Source organism: Lepidochelys kempii, chromosome 1, assembly GCF_965140285.1.
Source record: "Lepidochelys kempii isolate rLepKem1 chromosome 1, rLepKem1.hap1, whole genome shotgun sequence".
Taxonomy (NCBI): domain Eukaryota; kingdom Metazoa; phylum Chordata; order Testudines; family Cheloniidae; genus Lepidochelys; species Lepidochelys kempii.
The window spans coordinates 58,219,828-58,242,220 of NC_136380.1; the positions used below are offsets into that span (position 1 = coordinate 58,219,828).

Below are 22,393 nucleotides of genomic sequence, written 5' to 3' on the forward strand. Positions count from 1 at the left end.
GAAAACCAAGAAAAAGAAAACACAGTAGGGCCTGATTAGACTAACACTACAGTTGGTCTACATGCAATACTAGTAGGTTTTTCAGGCTTATTTTATTCAACTTTATGCTCCTGTTGATTAAATCAAGATGACAAAATAGTGGAGAGTGTAGAATAAATGGAGTTGAGATGCACACATACCATTTGTCAATGCTAAGAGATTGCTTCCATCAGCTCTATCCACCAGTATCAAAGCTTGGAAGCATTCTGTTTACAAAACAAAACAGATATATTGTTTCTAAATAACAATGTGTAATTAAAAGGAATGATTGACAAATAACAGGAAATTCAGAGCATAAAAGTGTCCCACAGTAACTTCTATTCCTGCTACACTAGAATCTAAGCACTGCAACACATCCCCTGACAGAGGCCTACATTTGCTACAATAATGTTACAGCTGGTCCTGATAGTGGTAACTCAGGACTGAGAATTCCCTGGATTTGGGAAAATTTGTGGAGGTTTTTTTTTCTGATGGGCATTTCAGAAGTCTCCATCCCCATAATACATTTTAGTATAGTTTAATGTCTTTACACCTTCTCTCCTAGCTAACCATCTTCTTGCTGAGAAGGGCTGGATGCTGTTTCTGCCAAAGCCAATTATCGCCATTTTCAAATTAGCTACAATGTTTATTAAAGAGCAAGGAAGCAAGAGAGAAAGTCAGTCTCAAACGCCAGTTTGCCATATAGTAACTTATTGTGCTACCCTATATAAATCCATGGTACACCCACATCTTGAATACTGTGTATGGATGTGGTTCCCTCATCTCATCTGAAAAAAGATACACTGGCATTAGAAAAGATTCAGAAAAGGGTAACTAAAATGATGAGGGGTTTGGAACGGGTCCCATATGAGGAGAGATTAAAGAGGCTAGGACTTTTCAGCTTGGAAAAGAGGAGACTAAGGGGGGATATGATAGAGGTATATAAAATCATGAGTGGTGTGGAGAAAGCGCACAGTCAACCTGTGGAATTCCTTGCCTGAGGAGGTTGTGAAGGCTAGGGCTATAATAGGATTTAAAAGAAAACTGGATAAATTCATGGAGATTAAGTCCATTAATGGCTATTAGCCAGGATGGGTAAGGAATGGTGTCCCTAGCCTCTGGGGTTGTCAGAGGGTGGAGATGGATAGCAGGAGAGAGATCACTAGATCATTACCTGTTAGGTTCACTCCCTCTGGGGAACCTGGTATTGGCCACTGTCAGTAGACAGGATACTGGGCTGGATGGACCTTTGGTCTGACCCAGTATGGCCATTCTTATGTACCACTACACCAGCAGTTAAATGGCAGTAGAAGCTTGCATTGATATTTCATGGTGATACCATAACAGGGACTTTATAGAACAGTGTGAGAGTTAAAGTCTTATCTCACATTTTTATTGCATCAGCACAGGAGTTTAAATTTACTCGTACAACACTGTGCTGCTGTAATGTTGCATAATACCAATACTGAGGGCTTGTATACACAAAAGTTATACCACTTTAGCGATACTAGTTTCATTTAAGCAGAACAGCCCTCCTAGTGTGGAATGCATTATACCAGTATAAAGGCGCTTTCTGTTAGTATAGCTATTCTCATAGAAGGGGAATAAGCTATACTAGTAGCATAACTGCCATCCACACTGGGGGTTGTACTGGTATAACTATTTTGGTAAAAAACTTACACTCCTAACCAAAATATTAAACCCATACGAACACTGTGTGTAGACCAAGCCTAAGGAATCTCTGAAGACTTGCACTGAAATTAGTTTCACCTCTTAATGCCATCAAAGCGATCTTGTAATGGACTCCCCACGTTCTTCCATTATAAAGTTTTTCCTGCTGAAAATCTAAAGTTACAACGGAGACTCCAAAGTTAACAAAGACTCGCAGGAGATCATAATTACAATGTGAACCCATTCAATTAACTGGAGAATTCAGCTTCTAGTGCAAAACATGCTCAAGAGAAATGAACACACAAGGCTCCACAGTTATTTCTCACGCATAAACATCTCCGCTCCGTATACATAAAAAGCCATACTGAGGATTAGCTGTTGGCAAAATTACATTAATAAAAGCAGAAAAATAGGTTTTCAAGTGAGCTTGTCAAAACGCATATTAATCAAACTAAGCACCCCTTTGGAGGCAGCAAGGAATTTTTTGCTGAGCATGCCTCGCTTCCCATTTACTCGTTCAGGCCTGGATTTAGGTCTGGGGCTCCCCACCTAATGGGGATGCTTTTGAACACAGGCTACATCTACACTGGCATGCAGACTTAAGTACTCGACCATGTACATGCTTATGCATGCTCCCCACAAAATGCCAAATATCTACATAATGCTGTGCTGGACATGGTGAAACGCAGTGTAAACGTATACACTCACATCCATGCTGCTGTTAGGCTAGGTTAGCGCTACCAATTCAGGGATGGCGTCCCAGGGTTCTGTGCAGACAGGGAAACACTCTAGGAACCAGTTTGCTGTGTGTTGTTGTTACCATCTCCCACACAGTTGCCAATGGCGGTTCCTGATCACGTCACCCCTCATTGTTATTCTTGCTGAGCTGGGTGGAAGACTTGAAGCAACGGAATGGTGCTCGGTTCTGCTCCTGCTCCTTATTGCGAGACAAACATTTATGCAGTGGAGTAGGTGATTGGTGAAAAGCTCAATGGAATTTGAGCAGAACTTTGACATATTGAAGGTGGCTGACCCGGAGGGTCAAGGACAATTCGTTCAGCTCACATGATACAGATATGGTAAATGCCAATACTGCCGCCGTATGCCCTTGGGTGGACTGTTGCTTCTGGTGAAGAAGGACCGGCAAAGTGTGGTGGGATCACATGGTTTTGGAAAACAAGAGATGGCCAGCAGTGGCTTCAGAATGTCCCAGTGAAGAAACAGACCTTTGAGGAGCCATGCACCAAACCTCTAGCACTAGAACACTTGGTTCAGGGAAGCCATTCTGGTGTAGAAGAGGGTGGATATTACCATGTGGAAGCTGGCAACACCAGATAGCCATAGGTCCATTGCAAATCACATTGTGGTTGGAAAGTCCACTGTCGGGGTTGTGGTTGTGCAGGTCTGTGAGGCAAGTAACACTGTGAGCTACCCAGGGGTGGTTGTCATAAGAAAAGTTCCAGAAGTAACAACAGAATTTCCAAGGATGGGGTTTCCAAACTGTGCAGGGGCCATCAATGATACCCATATCCCAATACTTTGCCCACCACAGGGGGCGAGTATGCAAACCAAAAAGGTTACTATTGACTCATTCTGCAAAGCTTCATGAACCTCAGAGACAGATTCATGAATACACACTTGGGAAACATGGGAAAGGTTCATGACACCAGGGTCCTGAGGAGATCAGGATTGTACTTGAAGGAGGAAGAGGAGATTTTATTCCCCAGAAATGATATTGTTCTGTATGGTCCATCTGTGCCAACTGTTCTTTTGGGGAATCCCGCATACCCATTCCTAACTTGGCTCATGAAACCATATTTTGACATTAATGACCCTGGAAAATGGGAGTGCGGTTACAAACTCAGTAGAGCTGCACAATGGTCATGGAGCATGTGTTTAGTAGACTCAAATCCCATGGGTGTAGCCTATGCACCCGTCTGGATGTCAATGTGGCAAATGCCATTGCATGCCACACACTGTATAGCATTTGTGAGGGTGAAGGGGAGTGCTTCCATCCCGAGTGGGCACAGGACAAGTCTGGTTTAAAAGCTCTGCACAGGCAGCTGGATCCCATGCATATTCACACTGGTCCTGGTTCCCGGCAGCCAAAGGAAATCAGGATGCCATATGTGCACACAACTTGCACAGGGGAAGATGAAGAACTGGCACAGTGTGGTGGAATCACCCAGGGAGGCAGAGGATGACCTCTATTTCTTCTAAAGGACATCCTCACACCCTATGCAGCTGTGGGACAAACACATGAGGTACATACTTTTAGGGCTACATAACTTTGTGAGGGTTTTGTTCTCCTATTTCCTGTCATTCGTTTCTCAAACACGGCACCAGGGGCTTTTCTTGCGGTCACAGACTCCTAGGTGGATGATAGGGGAGAGCAGTAACCCATCCTCTGGAGCCACCAGCAGGAGTTGGGCCCTGCCTTCCTCTGAAGCCACAAATGCCCAAGGAGCAGGCAGGCAGTGTGAGTTCCCTACATTCCTGAGGGTGGTGGGGCTCAGGCTTCTGGCTGGGGTGGCAGGCTTTGGCCACGGGGCTTTGGGCTCCAGCCCCAGCCATGCTGCAGCGGATGTCAGCCCCAGGCTCACCACCCCTCCCTCACTCCTGGCCCTTGCTGCCTTCCTACCCACCTCCCCATCCAGGGCTTAATTTGTCCCCCAGCTAGCAGGGGCTGAGTAAATTTGCTGTGAAAAGTGATATTTATATGTTTATTAATAATCACTTTTCTCTGCCTCCAAGCTAACTAGTATGTCTGTTTCTTTGAAAAGTGATATTAACACATGTACAAATATTACTTTTCACAGCAGCAGACTTACCAGCTAGCAAGTCTTAAAAAAAAAAAAAGAAACCCCAAAAAACCCCAACAACCTAAAAAGCAAAAGACAAGAACATGCAAAGCACCTTATTTGTGTTTCTATTCTGTGTAGGTCCAGTAAAGAACAGAGACAACAACTGTACATTATTTTGAGTTCGCAAAAAAAAGCCTGTATAAATAAATTACAATGATTTGAACACAGATATGTACATATTTATTTGTTTTTCCTAAAGTTAATTACGTTTTTTAGGAAAAATTGTCAGAGTGACGACTGGCAAGGAGTTGGTGGCAGCACTCCGAGGCCACCAAAATATTTGTTGTGAGAACCACATTATAGCCGCTCATTCCTGTGACATTGCACACACTAAAGACAATTATAAACAGGGCACCTCCACTGAGTTCTCACCTTAGGGTTGGGTCTGTGCTGTGCTATGGCCAAGCTGTAATTTAGTCATTGTAAAATGTTTTTCTATTCGCTAGTCACACTTGTTTACAACTTTCTGTTACCCAGAGCACTCAATCTCGGGGCGGGGGGGGAGGGAGGAAGGAAGGGAGTGCGCACGCATCAGCAATTCAGAACCCGACCAGGGGTATTCTATTTGCTACCCAAGATCCATAATCCTGGATGCCCCATCATCTCAGGCATTGGCACCCTAGCAGCAGGATTGTCTGGCTATGTGGACTCTCTCTTTTCAGGCCCTACACTCCCAGCTATCTTCGAGACGCCACTGACTTCCTGAGGAAACTACAATCCATCGGTGATCTTCCTGAAAACACCATCCTGGCCACTATGGATGTAGAAGCCCTCTACACCAACATTCCACACAAAGATGGACTACAAGCCATCAGGAACAGTATTCCTGATAATGTCACGACAAACCTGGTGGCTGACCTTTGACTTTGTCCTCACCCACAACTATTTCACATTTGGGGACAATATATACCTTCAAGTCAGTGGCACTGCTATGGGTACCTGCATGGCCCCACAGTATGCCAACATTTTTATGGCTGACTCAGAACAACACTTCCTTAGCTCTCGTCCCCCAACACCCCTACCCTACTTGCACTACACTGAGGACATCATCATCTGGACCCACGGAAAAGAAAGAAGCCCTTGAGGAATTCCACCATGATTTCAACAATTTCCATCCCACATTCAACTTCAGCCTAGACCAATCCACACAAGCGGTCCATTTCCTGGACACTGAGCTAATAAGCGATGGTCACAACCACCACCCTTTACTGGAAACTTACTGACCGCTATGCCTACCTACATGCCTCCAGCTTCCATCCAGGACACACCACACAATCCATTGTCTACAGCCAAGCTCTAAGATACAACTGCATTTCCTCCAATCCCTCAGACAGAGACAAACACCTACAAGATCTATCAACTATTCTTAAAACTACAATACCCATGTGCTGAAGTGAAAAAACAGATTGACAGAGCCAGAAGAGTACCCAGAAGTCACCTACTACAGGACAGGCCCAACAAAGAAAATAACAGAACGCCACTAGCTGTCACCTTCAGCCCACAACTAAAATCTCTCCAGCACATCATCAAAGATCTACAACCTATCCTGAAAAATGATCCCTCACTCTCAGACCTTGGGAGACAGACTAGTCCTTGCTTACAGACAGCCCCCCAACCTGAAGCAAATACTCTCCAGCAACCACACACCACACCACAAAACCACTAACCCAGGAACCTATCCTTGCAACAAAGCCCGATGCCAACTCTGTCCACATATTTATTCGAGTGACACCATCATAGGACCTAATCACATTAGCCATGCCATCAGGGGCTTGTTTACCTGCACATCTACCAATGTGATATGTGCCAGCAATGCCCCTCTGCCATGTACATTGGCCAAACCGGACAGTCTCAAGGCAAAAGAATAAATGGACACATCTGACAACAGGAATCATAACATTCAAAAACTGGTAGAACACTTCAACCGCTCTGGCCACTCAGTAACAGACTTAAAGGTGGCAATTTTGCAACAGAAAAGCTTCAAAACCAGACTCCAACGAGAAACTGCTGAGCTTGAATGAATATGCAAACTAGATACCATTAACTTGGGTTTGAATAGAGACTGGGAGCGGCTGGGTCATTACACATATTGAATCTATTTCCCCGTGTTAGGTAACCTCACACCTTTTTGTCAACTGTCTAAATGGGCCATCTTGATTATCACTACACAAGTTTTTTTCTCCTGGTGATAATAGCTCATCTTAACTAATTGGTCTCTTACAGTTGGTATGGCTACTTTCACCTTTTCATGTTCTCTGTATGTGTATATATATCTTCTTACTATATGTTACATTCTATGCATCCGATGAAGTGGGCTGTAGCCCACGAAAGCTTACGCTCAAATAAATGTGTTAGTCTCTGAGTCCTCCTGTTCTTTTTGCGGATATAGACTAACACGGCTGCTACTCTGAAACCTTCTTTTAATTGTTTGCTGTCAGTGGTGCTAATTATTGCAACTAGTCAAGGTTTTGGGGGCAAAGAGAGGGGCCGTTTATGGACAGGGTAGTGGCAGATACTGTCACTGCTGTAATGATACTGAAGTTTTGATTTCTGCATGTGAACTAAGCCATAAAGATGTTTATCTTCTGCTTTTCTTGTTGTCGCAGAGTACTACCGTTTTCTGTAAGCACATAACACTAACTGCACTTTCCCCATCCCTCCTGAGTATCCTTGGGACATTTCTGAACCTGGGTAGGTGTGGTTTGGGACAGACAGAAAGCATTTGCAATATCATGGCAACAGAGAGTAATACATCATTCAATTTCATGTTCTATGGATTGTGGGGCCCAATCCCGAACCTGAAAACATCTTTGTTGATTACATTTAAGAGAGAGGGGCCACACACAAGTCAAGGAAATGATAACAGTTATTAAAAAGTACTATGTGGAATGTGTAATTAAAATATTTTTAAAAAGGTCAGCGAACAATTTTTAAAACATTAAAGGAATACATTTATGAGCACTGACCAAACATTGCAATCTCCGCACCCTTACCCTTGCTCTCCTCCTGACAAGAGGGGAAATGATGGAAAAATCTCTCTCGGGGAAAACAGGGAAGATCTCCTGCACGGGCTTTCGGGTGGGCACTGGGTGGGGCTCCAGGACTCCCACAGGCTCACCCTCCAGGAGGAGAATAAGAGGTTCCCCCTAAAAGGGGTTTTGAGTGAGGGTGAGGTCCCAGGAGTCCTGCAGGCTCTCTACCCAATCACTCAGGGGGGGTCCATAAAAAAGAATCCTCCAGCTGCAGCCAGAGGAAGAGGTGGTGGGTGGGGGCGATATCTGGAGGTTCACGGACAGATTCAGTGGCTCCAGCAGCAGGCAGACACTGAACTCATTTGGCCACCAGTTCAAAGAGCCTCTCCATTAGGGAATGCTTCCATTCCCTATGAAGGGCCTCCAGTTGCAAGAACTGGCTCATCAATGTTTCTTCCTGACGAAGAGCCCAATCCTCCTGTGCTCCGAGGAATTCAAACTTCTCCTGGTTCCTCCTGTCCATCTCTATGAGCAACTCTTCCCTGGTCCTTCTCTGTCTGCCTCTACGATCTCTGGGTTGTTGCTCCTACGCTCCTGGTGGAATGGCTTACCTCTTGGGAGCCAAAGGTCCTGCCAATTAGAAGAAAAGGGCAGCATTATACATTTTTTCTTTTTTTGGAAGAAGTCAAGAAATCCCACCCCATGACACAACTTTTCTGTAAAAGGCTACCATTTTGATACTTTTTAGGGTTTCAGAAATGCAACTATTAGACTATACTGGCTTGTCAAATGACTTTTGCAGCCCATGAGGAAGGAACAGAGGCTAACAATGCTAATATAAAATGTTCACACTGACTCAAGGGGCTGGAGGAGTGAGGAGGGGCAGTTCCTTCCAGGGGCTATGTTACCAGTTTGCAATTTCTTCTTTAAAGGATGGCTAACATCTGGAGAACACAGCAGTTTTCAAGGTACCAAAACTGAAAACAGAAATGGCTTTCCAGTCCTCTGGAGGAGGAGATCTTTCTGCTACTGATCCCCCCCACTACATAATGGACGGAGTTGGTCAGCTATGAAGGTGGACCAAGCAGACTTGCACTGCCATTGAATCTCAAGACCCAGCTGGAGTTGCACCAGAAATTTGCTGAAATAAGCTTACAGGACTGGGAAGCAATTCATCTGGGAACTGATGCTATTCTCAGCTATCCTACGGGGTTTCTGTGCAGAGAGGCAAAGCAAAAACATCCCCCACCTGCCTCAGCCTCCCCGGATAATCCTGTCCTGTGTCTGTCAGGAACCAGGGCCTGCAGCAGAGCCAGTCTCCAGGCAACCTAATGAACACAGCTCGCCTATAGTTAGGCTGCCTGATTGGCTACATGGCCTGATTGGTTGGAAGAGTCAGCAGACTGGCTCTTAAGCAGCAGTTTGGCAGCTGCTAAAAGCATTTGCCTAGTGCTGTGATAGTTCCTGTCCCTACTTGTTCCTAGCCCTAATCATGCCTTGGACCCAGCCTTGCCTCACTTCAGATAACCAGATCCTGACCCTCAGCTCCGATTCCTGACCTCTGACCCTTGGGTTTCTGTCTCCAGCTCTGACCCTGGGCTCAAGTTCCTGACCACCAACTCCTGCTCTAACTCCTGTCACACTAGACAGGACCACCCACACCCCAGCCATTAACAGTTTCAGCAGCCCAGCACAAACACTAAGGGAACTAGAACTGATATGGTGAGCATGGATTCTACAAAGGCCAATCTCTCTCCAACACACAGCTGGAGCCCTACAGACCTTGCAAGCCCTGGCAGTCACCATGCAGGTGCAGAATGCAGTCCTGCAAGCCCAAGCTGTACCACAGTCAGCTTCCTCCCCCCGGCAAACCCAAGCTCCTACTTCTGCTACACTCACAGTTGTACCCCACTAACCAAGCCTCAGTGGGTCTGATTGTTAGCCTGCTAACTGGGGGCCACTGCCTTGGGCATCTCTGCTGCTGGAAAAAAAATCAAGCCTGCTTCTGGGACAATTTAAGGACTTCATTCAAGCTATGGCAGTGATCTTCGCTGACGCAAATTCCAAGTGTATGGCCGAAACTGTGCTTCAAGTGCTCTAACAGGGTGCTGGCCAGTTGCTATAGATACACAGCAGAGTTCTAGCACTGAGTAGTAGACCTCAAGTGGAAGAAGGCCACCCTGTGCTACTACCTCTGGGCCTAAACGACAATATTAATGTCGTGTTATCATTTCTGGCTTGGCCTAAAGGATGAACTGGCATATGTAAACCCCCCTTCTGGCCTGGATGCCTATGCATCAAGATCAACAACTGCCTGACAGAACAGCACCAAGAAAAAAAGGTGGTCCTCTTGGCTCCCACTAGCCCTGCCCCATCCCCCGTATCACTAGTCCTCTCTCCACTGGCCTAACCCATGCAAGTCAATCAGGTCTGGCTACAGAAATGATGCCATGCCTCAAGCCTATACTGCAAACTTTGCACCAAGCTGTCCTGCCAAGTCCAGTCTACACCTTGGTTGAGAAACACCAAACCCCAGCCTTGACAGGAAGCTCCAGGCTGGATACGTGCCCTTCTCCTCTCCCAGCAGCGTACACCAACTCTCGTCCACCGGTACCCTGGTGATGGCCAATCCAACTCCCTCTCCAGCTCCAGCACCAGCACCCTGAGATGCCTGGTATCAAACAAGAAGCACTGGTGGACTTGGGTGCCTCAGGCAATTTCACAGTCCTGGAGTTCACCCGACCACACAGTATCCTCACCCAGCACAAAGATTTGAGTTAGTGGAGTTCACAGATGGGTCAGCCCTTTCATCCAAATCAATCACCCACCAGACAGCTCCCTTAGAGGTAACTACCCTTTGAGGCCACCAAGAAATTCTCTGGTTTGGACAGATGTGTACCACATTCATCAGTTGTCCTTGACGTCCCCTGTCTCATCACCCACGACCCTCGTCCACTGGCAGTCAAGCACAGTATGCTTTGATTTTCCATCTTGCCGACAAACTTATTTCATGAGAGACGCTCTGGGACCAGTAACCCTTTGTGGCACACTCGTTCCTCCAAGGAATTCAGAGATGCAAAGAAAGGATTCAAAAGCTACCCCAGCAATGCCCACAACCTCCCAAATAACTCCACGGATTCATGTTAAATATCCACACTCTGCCAACATGTCAGACAAAAAGAAATCTGACATCCTACCCCTCCCTTGGGGCCACGACTGCCCCATTCACCTCCAGCTGGGAGCAGAGGATCCCTTCAGGTGCATTTACATGCACTCCGAACCCAAACTACAGGCACTCTGGGCCTATCTTGAGGAGAACCTGCAGAAGAGGTTCATTTGTATCTCCACATCCCCGCAGCTTCTCTGTGGCAAAGAAAGATGGCTCCCTCCAGTCTTGTGTGAACTGCTGAGCTCTGAACAAGATTACAGTCTGAAACCAGTATCCCTTTACCACTTATTAATGAGCTGCTCAAAAGACTCTGCTTTAGCAAGGGGTCTTCACAAAGTTGGACCTCTGTGGAACTTAGAGCTTGGTGAGGATCCTGGAAGGAGACAAATGGAAGAGCACCTTCTGTACCAGGGATGGCTACTTTGAATATTTGGTCATACCATTTGGGTAGTGCAATGCTCCTGTGACCTTCCACCATTTCATAAATGACATCTTTACGGACCGCTGGACCAATTTATTGTCAATTACTTGAAGGACATCCCCATTTTCTCTGGAAGTCAGGACCTCCACAATGATCATGCACACACTGTCTTAGAGAGATTCTGCCAAAACCACCTCTATACAAAGCTCGAGAAATGTGAGTTTGATAACGATACAGTGGAATTCTTGGGATATATCATCTCACCCAAAGGACTCGCCATGGACCCACAAACCTACATACGGGACAGCAATATCTGACTGGGCTGTGCCCAAGGATATATGCAGGATCCAGTCATCCCTGGGGTTTGCCAATTTCAACAGGCCATCTATTAAAGGATTCTCTAGCCTGGCTGCACCTATAAGAGTGCGCCTACAAGTAGCAGCCTGGTTCACCTGGTCCACGGAGGCTCAGTAAGCCTTTGATTGACAGAAGGCGGCATTCACCTCAGTACCAATCATGATTCACCCAGATCTCACTAAACCATTTAGCACTCAGGCCAACACCATAGATGCAGTATTATCTCAACATGCAGGCCTCTGCAATCTATTTTATCCCTGTGCCTTTTACTTTCAAACTAATGCTGGTGAAAAAAAACATCTTTGGGACATGGAGCTACTGGCTATTAAGTCAGCTTTCAAGGAGCGGCACCACTTCCTAGAAGAAGCCCGATTCCCATGGACCACAAAAACCTAGAGTATCTATGGACTGCTAGATACCTTAACCAACACCAAATCCACTGGTCCCTCTTTTTCACTTCCCTCAACTTTGCTATGATCTATCGCCCAGGGAAGAGAAAAGGGAAGGCTGTTGCCCTATCCCATAAAGATGAATATCTCAAACCTGGTGAAGAGCCCTCTGCCACCATGCTCAAGGTGTCCAACTTTGTTAATAGGACAATCGACAACAGCCCAACGCCCTCCATACGCTTCCTTCTCCTTGATGACCTGTTCGTAATCCAGATCTGCCTGGCTCTGAACAACAGGGATCAGACTACAGAATAGCCTCCTTTGCAAGGGTTGTATCTGTGTTCTGGAGGAACAACCTAGTCATCAGCTATTGACACTATGCCATGATTCCCTGTGGGAGGGTGAATTTTGGCCAGTTCAAGACCTGGAATCTGGTCTTGAGGAGCTTCTGGTGGCCAAGCCTACAAGATTACATCAAGGATTATCTGCGATCTCTGTGCCCATACCAAAAACCCACAATCAACCCCCCTAGGTCTCCTCCAGCCTCTTCCCTTACCTCTACAGCCATGGTCTACTATATATCAATGGACTTCATTGTAGAACTGCCATGCTCCAAGGGATACTCAGTAATCCTGGTTGTTGTCAACCTCCTGGCGGATGTGCTTGCAGAGCCATTGGCCGTTATCTTTGAAAACTCATGGCGATTGGGGGAGGTCCCGGATGCCCGGAAAAAAGCTAACGTCGTGCCCATCTTTAAAAAAGGGAAGAAGGAGGATCCTGGGAATGACAGGCCAGTCAGCCTCACCTCAGTCCCTGGAAAAATCATGGAGCAGGTCCTCAAGGAATCAATTCTGAAGCACTTAGAGGAAAGTGATCAGGAACAGTCAGCATGGATTCACCAAGGACAAGTCATGCCTGACTAATCTAATTGCCTTCTATGATGAGATAACTGGCTCTGTGGATGAGGGGAAAGCAGTGGACGTGTTGCTCCTTGACTTTGGCAAAGCTTTTGACACTGTCTCCCACAGTATTCTTGCCAGCAAGTTAAAGAAGTATGGGCTGGATGAATGGACTTTAAGGTGAATAGAAAGTTGGCTAGATTGTCGGGCTCAACGGGTAGTGATCAATGGCTCCATGTCTAGTTGGCAGCTGGTATCAAGTGGAGTGCCCTAAGGATCGGTCCTTGGGCCGGTTTTGTTCAATATTTTCATTAATGATCTGGAGAATGGTGTGGATTGCACCCTCAGCAAGTTTGCAGATGACACTAAACTGGGAGGAGTGGTAGATACGCTGGAGGGTAGGGATAGGATACAGAGGGATGTAGACAAATTAGAGGATTGGGCCAAAAGAAAGCTGATGAGGTTCAACAAGGATAAGTGCAGAGTCCTGCACTTAGGACAGAAGAATCCCATGCACCGCTACAGACTAGGGACCGAATGGCTAGGCAGCAGTTCTGCAGAAAAGGACCTAGGGGTTACAGTGGACAAGAAGCTGGATATAAGTCAACAGTGTGCTGTTGTTGCCAAGAAGGCCAATGGCATTTTGGAATGTGTAAGTAGGGGCATTGCCAGCAGATCGAGGGACGTGATAGTTCTCCTCTATTCGACATTGATGAGACTTCATCTGGAGTACTGTGTCCAGTTTTGGGCCCCACACTACAAGAAGGATGTGGATAAATTGGAGAGAGTCCAGCGGAGGGCAACAAAAATGATTAGGGACTGGAACACATGACTTATGAGGAGAGGCTGAGGGAACTGGGATTGTTTAGTCTGCGGAAGAGAAGAATGAGAGGGGATTTGATAGCTGCTTTCAACTACCTGAAAGGGGGTTCCAAAGAGGATGGATCTAGATTGTTCTCAGTGGTAGCAGATGACAGAACAAAGAGTAATGGTCTCAAGCTGCAGTGGGGGAGGTTTAGGTTGGATATTAGGAAAAACTTTTTCACTAGGAGGGTGGTGAAACACTGGAATTCGTTACCTAGGGAGGTGGTGGAATCTCCTTCCTTAGAAGTTTTTAAGGTCAGGCTTGACAAAGCCCTGGCTGGGATGATTTAGTTGGGGATTGGGTCCTGCTTTGAGCAGGGGGTTGGACTAGATGACCTCCAGAGGTCCCTTCCAACCCTGATATTCTATGATTCTATGATATTCTAGGATTCTAACAAAGATGGGATGCTTCATCAGCTCTTCCTGGAAAACGGCTTCCGCTATCATGGGTTACTGATGGGCACTGTATTGGGCTGAAGCCTGCAGTTCATTTCCTGATTCTGGTGGGAATTTCTCAGACTTTTTGGCATCAAGCCAGTCACATCTTCCACCTATCACCCGCAGACTAGTGGGCAGAGAGTCAATCAAATCCTGAGCAGTATCTTTGCTGCTTTTGAGTTGTTACCAGGATGTCTGGCTTTCCCTGCTACGTTGTGCCAACTCTGCATATAACAATGCAGTCCACGCCGCAGTCCAAAGTAGTCCACTTTGCAAACTATGGCTTTCACCCTCACTTCCACACAGACTGACCTGTGAGCTCCCCAGTACTAGCTGCTGAAGATTTAGCTTCCCACCTACACCACGTGCATCGGGAGTGCAAGGAATACTTGCAGTCCTCCAAAGAAGTCTATAAACATCATGCACATCAAGACTACCAGGCTGCTCCCCAATTTGGCCACAGGCTCCCATGTGTGGCTCTCTGCTCAGAACCTTAAATTGAGCTGCCCATCCACCAAACTAAACTACCAATACCTGGGCCCCTTCAAGATTACAGAACAGGTAAAGCCAGTGGCTTTCAGGTTACAGGGTCCCAAGTCCTTGAAATCAATCCCATCTTTCGTATCTCACTTTTAAAACCCTGCATTGATGACCCATACCCAAACTTCTCCAACATGCCAGCACCATGCATAACAGTCTGTGGACAGGAGGAATACTTGATTCATGAAATCCTCATCTCTTGGCAAGTTAGGGAAAGGCTCCAGTACCTGGTGGCCTGAGAATGTTACTGTCTGGAGGAGCCATGCTGGGAACTGGTAGAGAACATCCACACTCCAGACCTATTGCAAGAGTTCCATCAGAAGTTTCCCAAGAAACCAGGCCCCAAGGAGGCACCCTCGGGGTGAGGGTCACGGGATACTGTCAGGAAGCAGGGCCTGCAGCAGAGCCAGTTTCTGGATAACTGAATGAGCCCAGTGGGCCTGTAGTCGGCTACCTTATTGGCTACACCACCTGACTGGTGGGAAGAGTCAGCAGACTGGCTCTTAAGCCCAGAACCAGTAGCTCAATGGCTGCTCAAAGTATTCACCCACAGTTGCAACAGCTCCTGTGCCTACCTGTTCCCAGCCTGCTCCTGCCTTGATCCAGCCCTGCTTCAGCCTTTGATGCAGCCTTAGGTCACTCCAGAAAACCTGGTCCTGACTCTCAGCTCCCATTCCTGACTTCAGCGCTGACCCTTGGCTCTGATTTCTGAATACAAACTCCTGCTCTAACCACTAGGCATGGCTGCCAATGTTGAAGTCACTGACGATGCCTGCCTAACAATGATGAAATGAACATGGAAAAAAAGAGCCACACTGCAACTTTGTTTCCCTGTGGTTTCAGGTAACCACCACAAGCTCTCCACTGCAAAGGAACACTGCACCGTGTTTATCCCAACACCAGACTTGATTCTTCTTCCCCCCCATTTCCCCTGGCTTGTGCACCACGGCTCAATGCAGGGAGAGGCCAGACACCAGGAATGGGGGTGGTAAAAATGTTGTAATCTTCCATGGGAAAAAGGACTCCTGTGAGTAACTTTTCCCCAAACAACCAAAGCATTCTATTACTGTGTTAGGTTCCCTTCCCTAGCCCGGACCTAACCCTGCTGCCCCGCAGCATCACTCCCACCATCCCCATTTTGTGCCACTCCCATTTGTAAGGGGATGGTAAGGTCAGGGGGCTGTAATCTTCCAAGCAACGAAACACAGCTGTCACTAACTTTACACAAACACCTATATGTTTTCTACAATTGTCCCATCCCCAATCAGGAGCTTTCTAACTTGCCCCTTCCTTTCCCCCACACCAGACAGCTCTGGGACCATTGCTGCCAGACTGCTGGCTGAGAAATGCACAATGATTTTTCATTAATAATCTGTTTGTAAGACCCTGCTTTAGCTAAATGCATAATAGTTGTTGATTGACTTATAGTAGTGTCTTTCTTGGGGACCATTTCGGGATGGAGCAAAGCAGGGGCTGGATGGAGGTCGGCGGAGTTGAAGGAATCTGGTAAGAGGACAGGGTGTTTGAACAGCACTGCAGTTCAAACTCAGAGACACAGCAATGCATGGCATATTATCCAGGGAGGAAAAAAAAGTCAGTGCACAAGTACTGCAAATGCCCTGAATTTTAAAATCAGGAGTACAGCACCAGAGCAAGAGGGGATATTGGCGAGGAGGGTGTGCATGGGGGTCCACTGTAACTTACCAGCCTTGAGTTCTGGTTCCTGCCACAGCTTGGGGTCCTCCTCAGTTTCATTACAGGAGAGGCCTTCCTTAACCAGCTCCTCTGGGTCGCGGTGGAGAATCACATACTCCTTGTCCTCTGGGTCTTCCAGGCATCCTCTACGGTCCCTGCTGCCTCCTCACCCTGGCCCGCATTAGCTTCCTGTCAGACATTGAGGCTGGCAGACTTGAGGAAGGGAGCGTGAGCCACTTCAAGCTTTGTACTGGGAGCCCTTGACACCACCTCCTTCTGACCATCATAGAAGGAGCATGTACGACGAGCCTTCCCAGAGCGATTGTTGGAGTCTTTTGCTTTTCTGTCCAGGACCCTCAAGTGCTTGATGTGTTCTCAGTATGAGGACAGAGTCCCCTGAACTCCATCCTCTGTGAAATTTCCCGGTACAGATATTTGTTCCTGCACTCCAGGCAAGTAGTAGAGGACATTGTACTCTGAGCACACGTTGACTGGCATGTGAATGTGGCTAGTGGGTTGGGCGGCTGCTCTTGGAGCAAGATTCACATTTACCTATATTGAGCTAAAGAGTGTACGGAAAAGTTGTTTTGATGTAGTCAGTGCAGCTTGCTACTACTGGTGAAAACCGGGGTTGGGGGTGGGGGGAGGAAGGAAGGATGGACGGACGGACAGAGACATTTATAGATTCGGTAAGGAGGGTTAGACAGAAACAAGTTCAGCGCATTGTGGGAATGGGGATGGAGGACTAGTGAAATTCGAGACCTGATACATGCCCCTTTCTGTCCGTCAAAACTGCAAACTGGCATGGGTGTGGGGCCATACATGTATTTGCCCACATTCCTCAGGCGTGTTAGCTTACGTACCCTCTACTAACCTTCAGACATGTGCTTCTGGAGTTTAGGTGTGGACAGTAGGGGGGTTATGGACATGCACCGATGTGTATAGTCGCTAGTGCAGATGTACCAATAGAATGCAAGTTCTCTGGGGCTGGCTCTCTTTTTTTGTTCTATGTTTGTACAGCATCTAGCACAATGGGGTCCTGGTCCATAGACTGGTGTTCCTTGGTGCTATGATAATATGAATAATAAATTATAATACCACCATCCTTGGGCACAGTATTTTTTTTGTACACTTACAGCTAAGGTCTGGCAAATTATCAAACAGCTTCAGGTAAGGTGGCCCAAGATTTGATTCTAGTCATGCATAACTATTACAAGGGTTTCAAACCTTCATTTGTTGCAGTTCCATCCTTGATCTTTTGTTTCAGAGACAGCAATACGTTTTGCACCTGCTCAAATATGAAGTCCACTCTTTCATCTTCCATTTGCCTCCAAAACATCTGTGCATCACCTGAAATGCACATTTCTGTTTACAACAAGAGCATACAGTTCCTAATGCCCAGATTTTAACAAGCATTTAGGTGCCTAAACATGCAGATAGGGACATGGTGAGATTTTCAAAGGCTCCTGGGCACTTTTAAAAATCCCATCAAACCCCTCTTTACATTTTTAGCCACTTAAATCTGGCCCTAAATATAAACTGAAAATGAAAGTGTAATCAAGTGATGTGCTTGAGGGGCTTTCTGGAGACTCAGAGGCATAGGCGCTGACTTTTGGTTTTGCACACTGGCTATCCCCCGCTTCCCCAGGGCCTCACCCCTGCTCCGCTCCCTCCCCTGAACGCCTCCTGCTGACTCCTTTCTGCCCCCTCCTGCCTTAAAAGGGCAGTGGGGGGGCAGGGCAGAGAGGAGTGAGCAGCAGGGCAGCCACCGTTCAACAGCGGACGGGCGGGGCAGCCCCAGGGCCGCCAGAGCAGCAGCCCCAGCCAGTTCCACCCCTTATTTTTTCTCTGTGGGTGCTTGAGTCCCTGAGCACCCGCAGAGTCAGCACCTATGCTCAGAAGTGTCCTTTGTTAAAATTCTGGTACCATCAAACAGGAAGGAAGTTTAAAATCTTCTCTCTCTTTCTGGGTGCTGTTAAGTTATTCCTGCTAGAGATGAATTATAACTGAGGTTCATAAAAATAATTAAGAAGAACAAAATTTTTAGTTGACTGGATTGCATCACACAATAGGTATTTTTACCAAGCTTTTATACTTTCTCACATCTCCACAATTTGATAACTGTGCTATCCTAAGAATATACTCAGTATATTTATCAGAAAAAACCCGTAAATATTTTCAGGCAAGTGCAGCTTAACACATTTGTTTGCCAAGTGGTGTTAGTTTTATTAACTTATACTACACCCAGAAGCATACCTCCCTCCTTGGGAATGGTTATAAAAAGCATTTTTTTTTAAAACGGAAAAACCAATTAATAAGAGTCCCTGGCACCACACTCCTCTCTCTTGCAAGGCACATGAGTCCACAGTCTACAGTCGACATGGGGAACCCTTTTTTGGGAACGCCTAGTGCTGCCAATATTTTAACTGGAAAGGTCTCTAATAAAAAGTGTATTCTTCAATGTGTCACAAAATCAGTCAGGACAAGGAAATGTATTATTAGTATTAAGATGCTCCTTCTTTGCCTATGAAAGAATCCAGGAAGAACTACAGTACATCTGTTTTATCACTTAACTAATTTCTAAATAACTTTATCATACTTAGAGAGGAATCTTTAAGTTCTTGTCTCAGACTGCTAATTTGGATGGGTAAATATCCTCAGACATAAAATGGCTATGCATATTATCTTCTTAGAAGTCACAGGATAACATGTTTAGTACTTGCAAGGACATGAATAAATATTTCCACAGCTGGTATAGTTTCCTTAGGCAGGATGGTTTCTGTTTACCAAATATGACAACTGTTGAGTAATGTAAAGGAAGCTGGTTTCTGGAGGGGGAAGGGGAACACAAAGCTCTCTTATGAGTGCGAGATCAGCAACCATATGGATGGCAGCAATGGGCTCACCTTTAATATTAAGAGGCAAAATTTGGAGAGTGCTTTTTTCCATTAAGCTGATTGGATGGGGAGGGCACTTGCCATCTGCCAATACCTTCTCCCTAACCCTTATATTCACAGAGATAGCTAACACAAGGAAGACCAATGTCCATCCTGAAAACACACAAATTGGTCAGGTGGAATCCCACATCAGAGCTCCAACAGCCAACAAATTCTGAGAGACATCCCTGCACTACTAGAAGTGCTTTTATTCCTTGAGGAATTTTTGTTAAAAAATTGGAAAAAAGGTTATTTAAAAAAAAAAGTTATGTTAAATATTAGCAAATTCAATAGCAGATCTCAGCACAGCAAGATTACAACCCTGTACTGTTGCTTCCATGATTTACCTCTTTTCAGCTTTTTCAACAATTGTTGTGGCTGGATGCTAATGATGAACTAGATACCTCAAAGGATTGGCAATGGTACACAGAGCATTTCATCAGTTCCTCAGGGTCAGCAGTTCAAATCCAGCCCAGGGTCAACAGTGAATAAAAATTACTGTTATTACAGTTAGTGCTTTTTCTCTTCAAAGCACTTCACATATTTTACCTATTTTGCTAACATCCCAGGACAATAAGTTTGGTATAATTCTCTAGAAAGAATCATGGCTACTTGATGCCCCTATGTGAAACAAGTTCACATTCTCAATCCAATTCTCAGTGGACAGGTATCCACGTTACTAACGTCACCTCCACATTTGGCACCTTTTTTGGCAGTCCAAGCAGAGGCCAAGGGCCTGAAAGGCCACGGAGATGTAATCACTCTCTTAGCTTGAGAGCTGAGGGAACTTGCACTGCAGATGCCGGTTATATTTACCGTGTCGTGGACATTATTTCAGGCTTCAGGTTGTCATTCCCACCATAATTTCCACAAGCACTACTCATTTATCACCATGTCCCCTCTGCCACCCATAAATGAAAAAAAATAGACGACATCACCTTCACCTCTCTCGCCACTGACATTGCTAAGGGTCTCCACATCCAGGCATTCAGATGTGACAGGCACAGTATAAACAGCTAGATAAAAAGATCAGAGAGAGATTATATGCTGGCAGCCTCTTGCTTCTTACCAAGTTTCTCCAAACTGCTTTCATTCAGCTAGCTTTACCAACAGTAGACATTTGAGAGAGCACTGCCTGAGAATGTACTTACAGGGGAAAGAGAAAACCATCCCACTGTCAAGGCTACAAACGTTAGGATGTGGCCTTAGCAAGCTGCTACTAAAAGCAGCAAGTTGAAATGGAGTCTGTGAGGTTGCATTCATTTTTATACAAGAATCATCTCCTATCAGCCCAAAAGTGACCAAGTGTTGCCAGACCAGCAATACTTTCTTGTAGTATTCAGTGAGGCATGTGCATTTTCTGCTTTCTTTTAGTGTATGATTCTCTTTTTTCTGTTAAAGTTGCCAAATTTATTGCACTGAAAGTAAACTTCTCCAGAAACAGTGGCAGACCTATAGACTTCAGAAAAAACCCTGAATTTTGACCCCAGGAGATGCATGGCAAAGTAAAGATACTCAAGCAGAGTTAACAGGCTATAGGCACACATAAGATGGCACTCTTTCTCCATAGGAAGGATACAGTATTTTTGGCAAGTGCTATTGTGGACACAGAGAGTGCTGAATAATCTAAAGAATACAAGGTGTGTGCTACAAATATAGAGCCAGAAGTGCCAGAGAAAAGTAAATTGCTTCCAGTCCACTATGATATATAAATTCTTTTTAAAAAAATCAGCACAAACTCGAGGGCTTTAGTCAAACTGTGTCACGTTGGAAGCTTTAATCACTCTAATTTAGTTAGGTTGGGGTCTTGTTTTCAAATGAAGGCTGGCCAATCCTACCCAATTTAGTTATAAAAAGACTCCCTCAAAAGATCTGCCTAATGATTACAAATAATGCTTTATTTTTAATAAACTTACCTTTTTCTTCTTCCATTCTTTGAAGTAGTTGAATGCATGTATGTTATGCTTCAAAAAACAATTAAAACATTAACTGCACTAAATCATGGCTAGAATAGAACATTATGAACTTGCTGTCCTAAAACTGCATTCCCCAATTTATTACATTGCTCTTGGGGGAGTGCCAGATTCCATGCTGAATTAGGGGCACAATTAAATTTCCAATGTCAACCAATATTTAAGAAACATGAAACGAATCTTCAGATGCCAGCAACTCTTTATTGTTACAATGTGATCTCTCCAAAATCCTTAGTACTTCTTTTGGTCTCATAAAACCGCTTTTCATTCTCCTTTGCGCCAAGAAAATTCCATTCCTCTGTAAATTAAAGAAAAAAAATGTTTGAAGTAATTTACAGTGAATGTTTTCAAGATCAGGCATTACTTTCCACCACAGATAGATCAGAAATATGAAAGTAATATGAGTAAACTGCTGCTAAATTGAATAGTTTTACAGTATACTTAAAAGCAATATTATCAAAGATCCGCCTACTTCTTCCTTTTGTACAGGCCACCAAAGAAAGAGGAGGATGGAAAAGCAACAACCCTCTCTCTGCATTGCACAGTCTAGTTGCCCAGAAAAGAACCTTGATGAGGTTATGTAATAATATTAATATAATTGATGACATGTTATGTACTCAATTAAAAAATTCAAGTCAGCATTTAAAAAAGTATTAAAAATAGCTTCAGGAACTACATCTGTCCTGGAGTCCTACATATTTCCCCCTACCAGTCACATTTTTAAAAAAGAATGTTCTTCCCTTGCTTGAAAGAGTCAGACTATACAGGGAAAATAGTGAAGCTTGCTTCTTTCCTCTAAATCTTTTAGCTTTAATGATCTAGGAGTTACTTGTAATAACAGTAGATGCAACACAGAGAAATCTGATTTTTTAAACATTGATTGTGTAAGTTTTTATTTCACTGTATAAATTTTTCAAGGGTACACATTTGCAGATGCATTCTTGCCATCAAACCCCAATATCCATCAACATCTAAGGACCCAATCTTGCAACCAATAGTATACATGCTTAACTGCATACAAGTTGACTTAATTGTATGCCTGTGAGAAGTCTCACTGACAGGTGTGTACCACCGATTGGAGGTCCAGGACCTAAATAGGGACACTGACATGTTGGAGTGGTGGGTTACCATTCATCTGTAAGCTTCCAGGGAAAGGTTCTTTAATAAAAACTGCTCCAAAAGATCTG

The 22,393-nt window shown here is 45.2% G+C and overlaps 1 protein-coding gene across 1 annotated transcript in view; it reads right to left on the minus strand.

The window, feature by feature from the left end:
* Positions 1–22,393, minus strand: part of SETDB2 (SET domain bifurcated histone lysine methyltransferase 2) — a 96,758-nt gene that overhangs the window by 73,769 nt on the left and 596 nt on the right. The window contains exons 2-7 of the mRNA XM_078852591.1: positions 21,150–21,504; positions 20,172–20,249; positions 17,525–17,647; positions 17,428–17,435; positions 17,172–17,364; positions 180–245 (exon numbers count right to left, since the gene is read on the minus strand). Of these exons, the coding sequence (XP_078708717.1) occupies positions 180–245; positions 17,172–17,364; positions 17,428–17,435; positions 17,525–17,647; positions 20,172–20,249; positions 21,150–21,165 (484 nt within the window). The 5' untranslated portion in view covers positions 21,166–21,504. The remainder of the gene's footprint in view (positions 1–179; positions 246–17,171; positions 17,365–17,427; positions 17,436–17,524; positions 17,648–20,171; positions 20,250–21,149; positions 21,505–22,393) is intronic.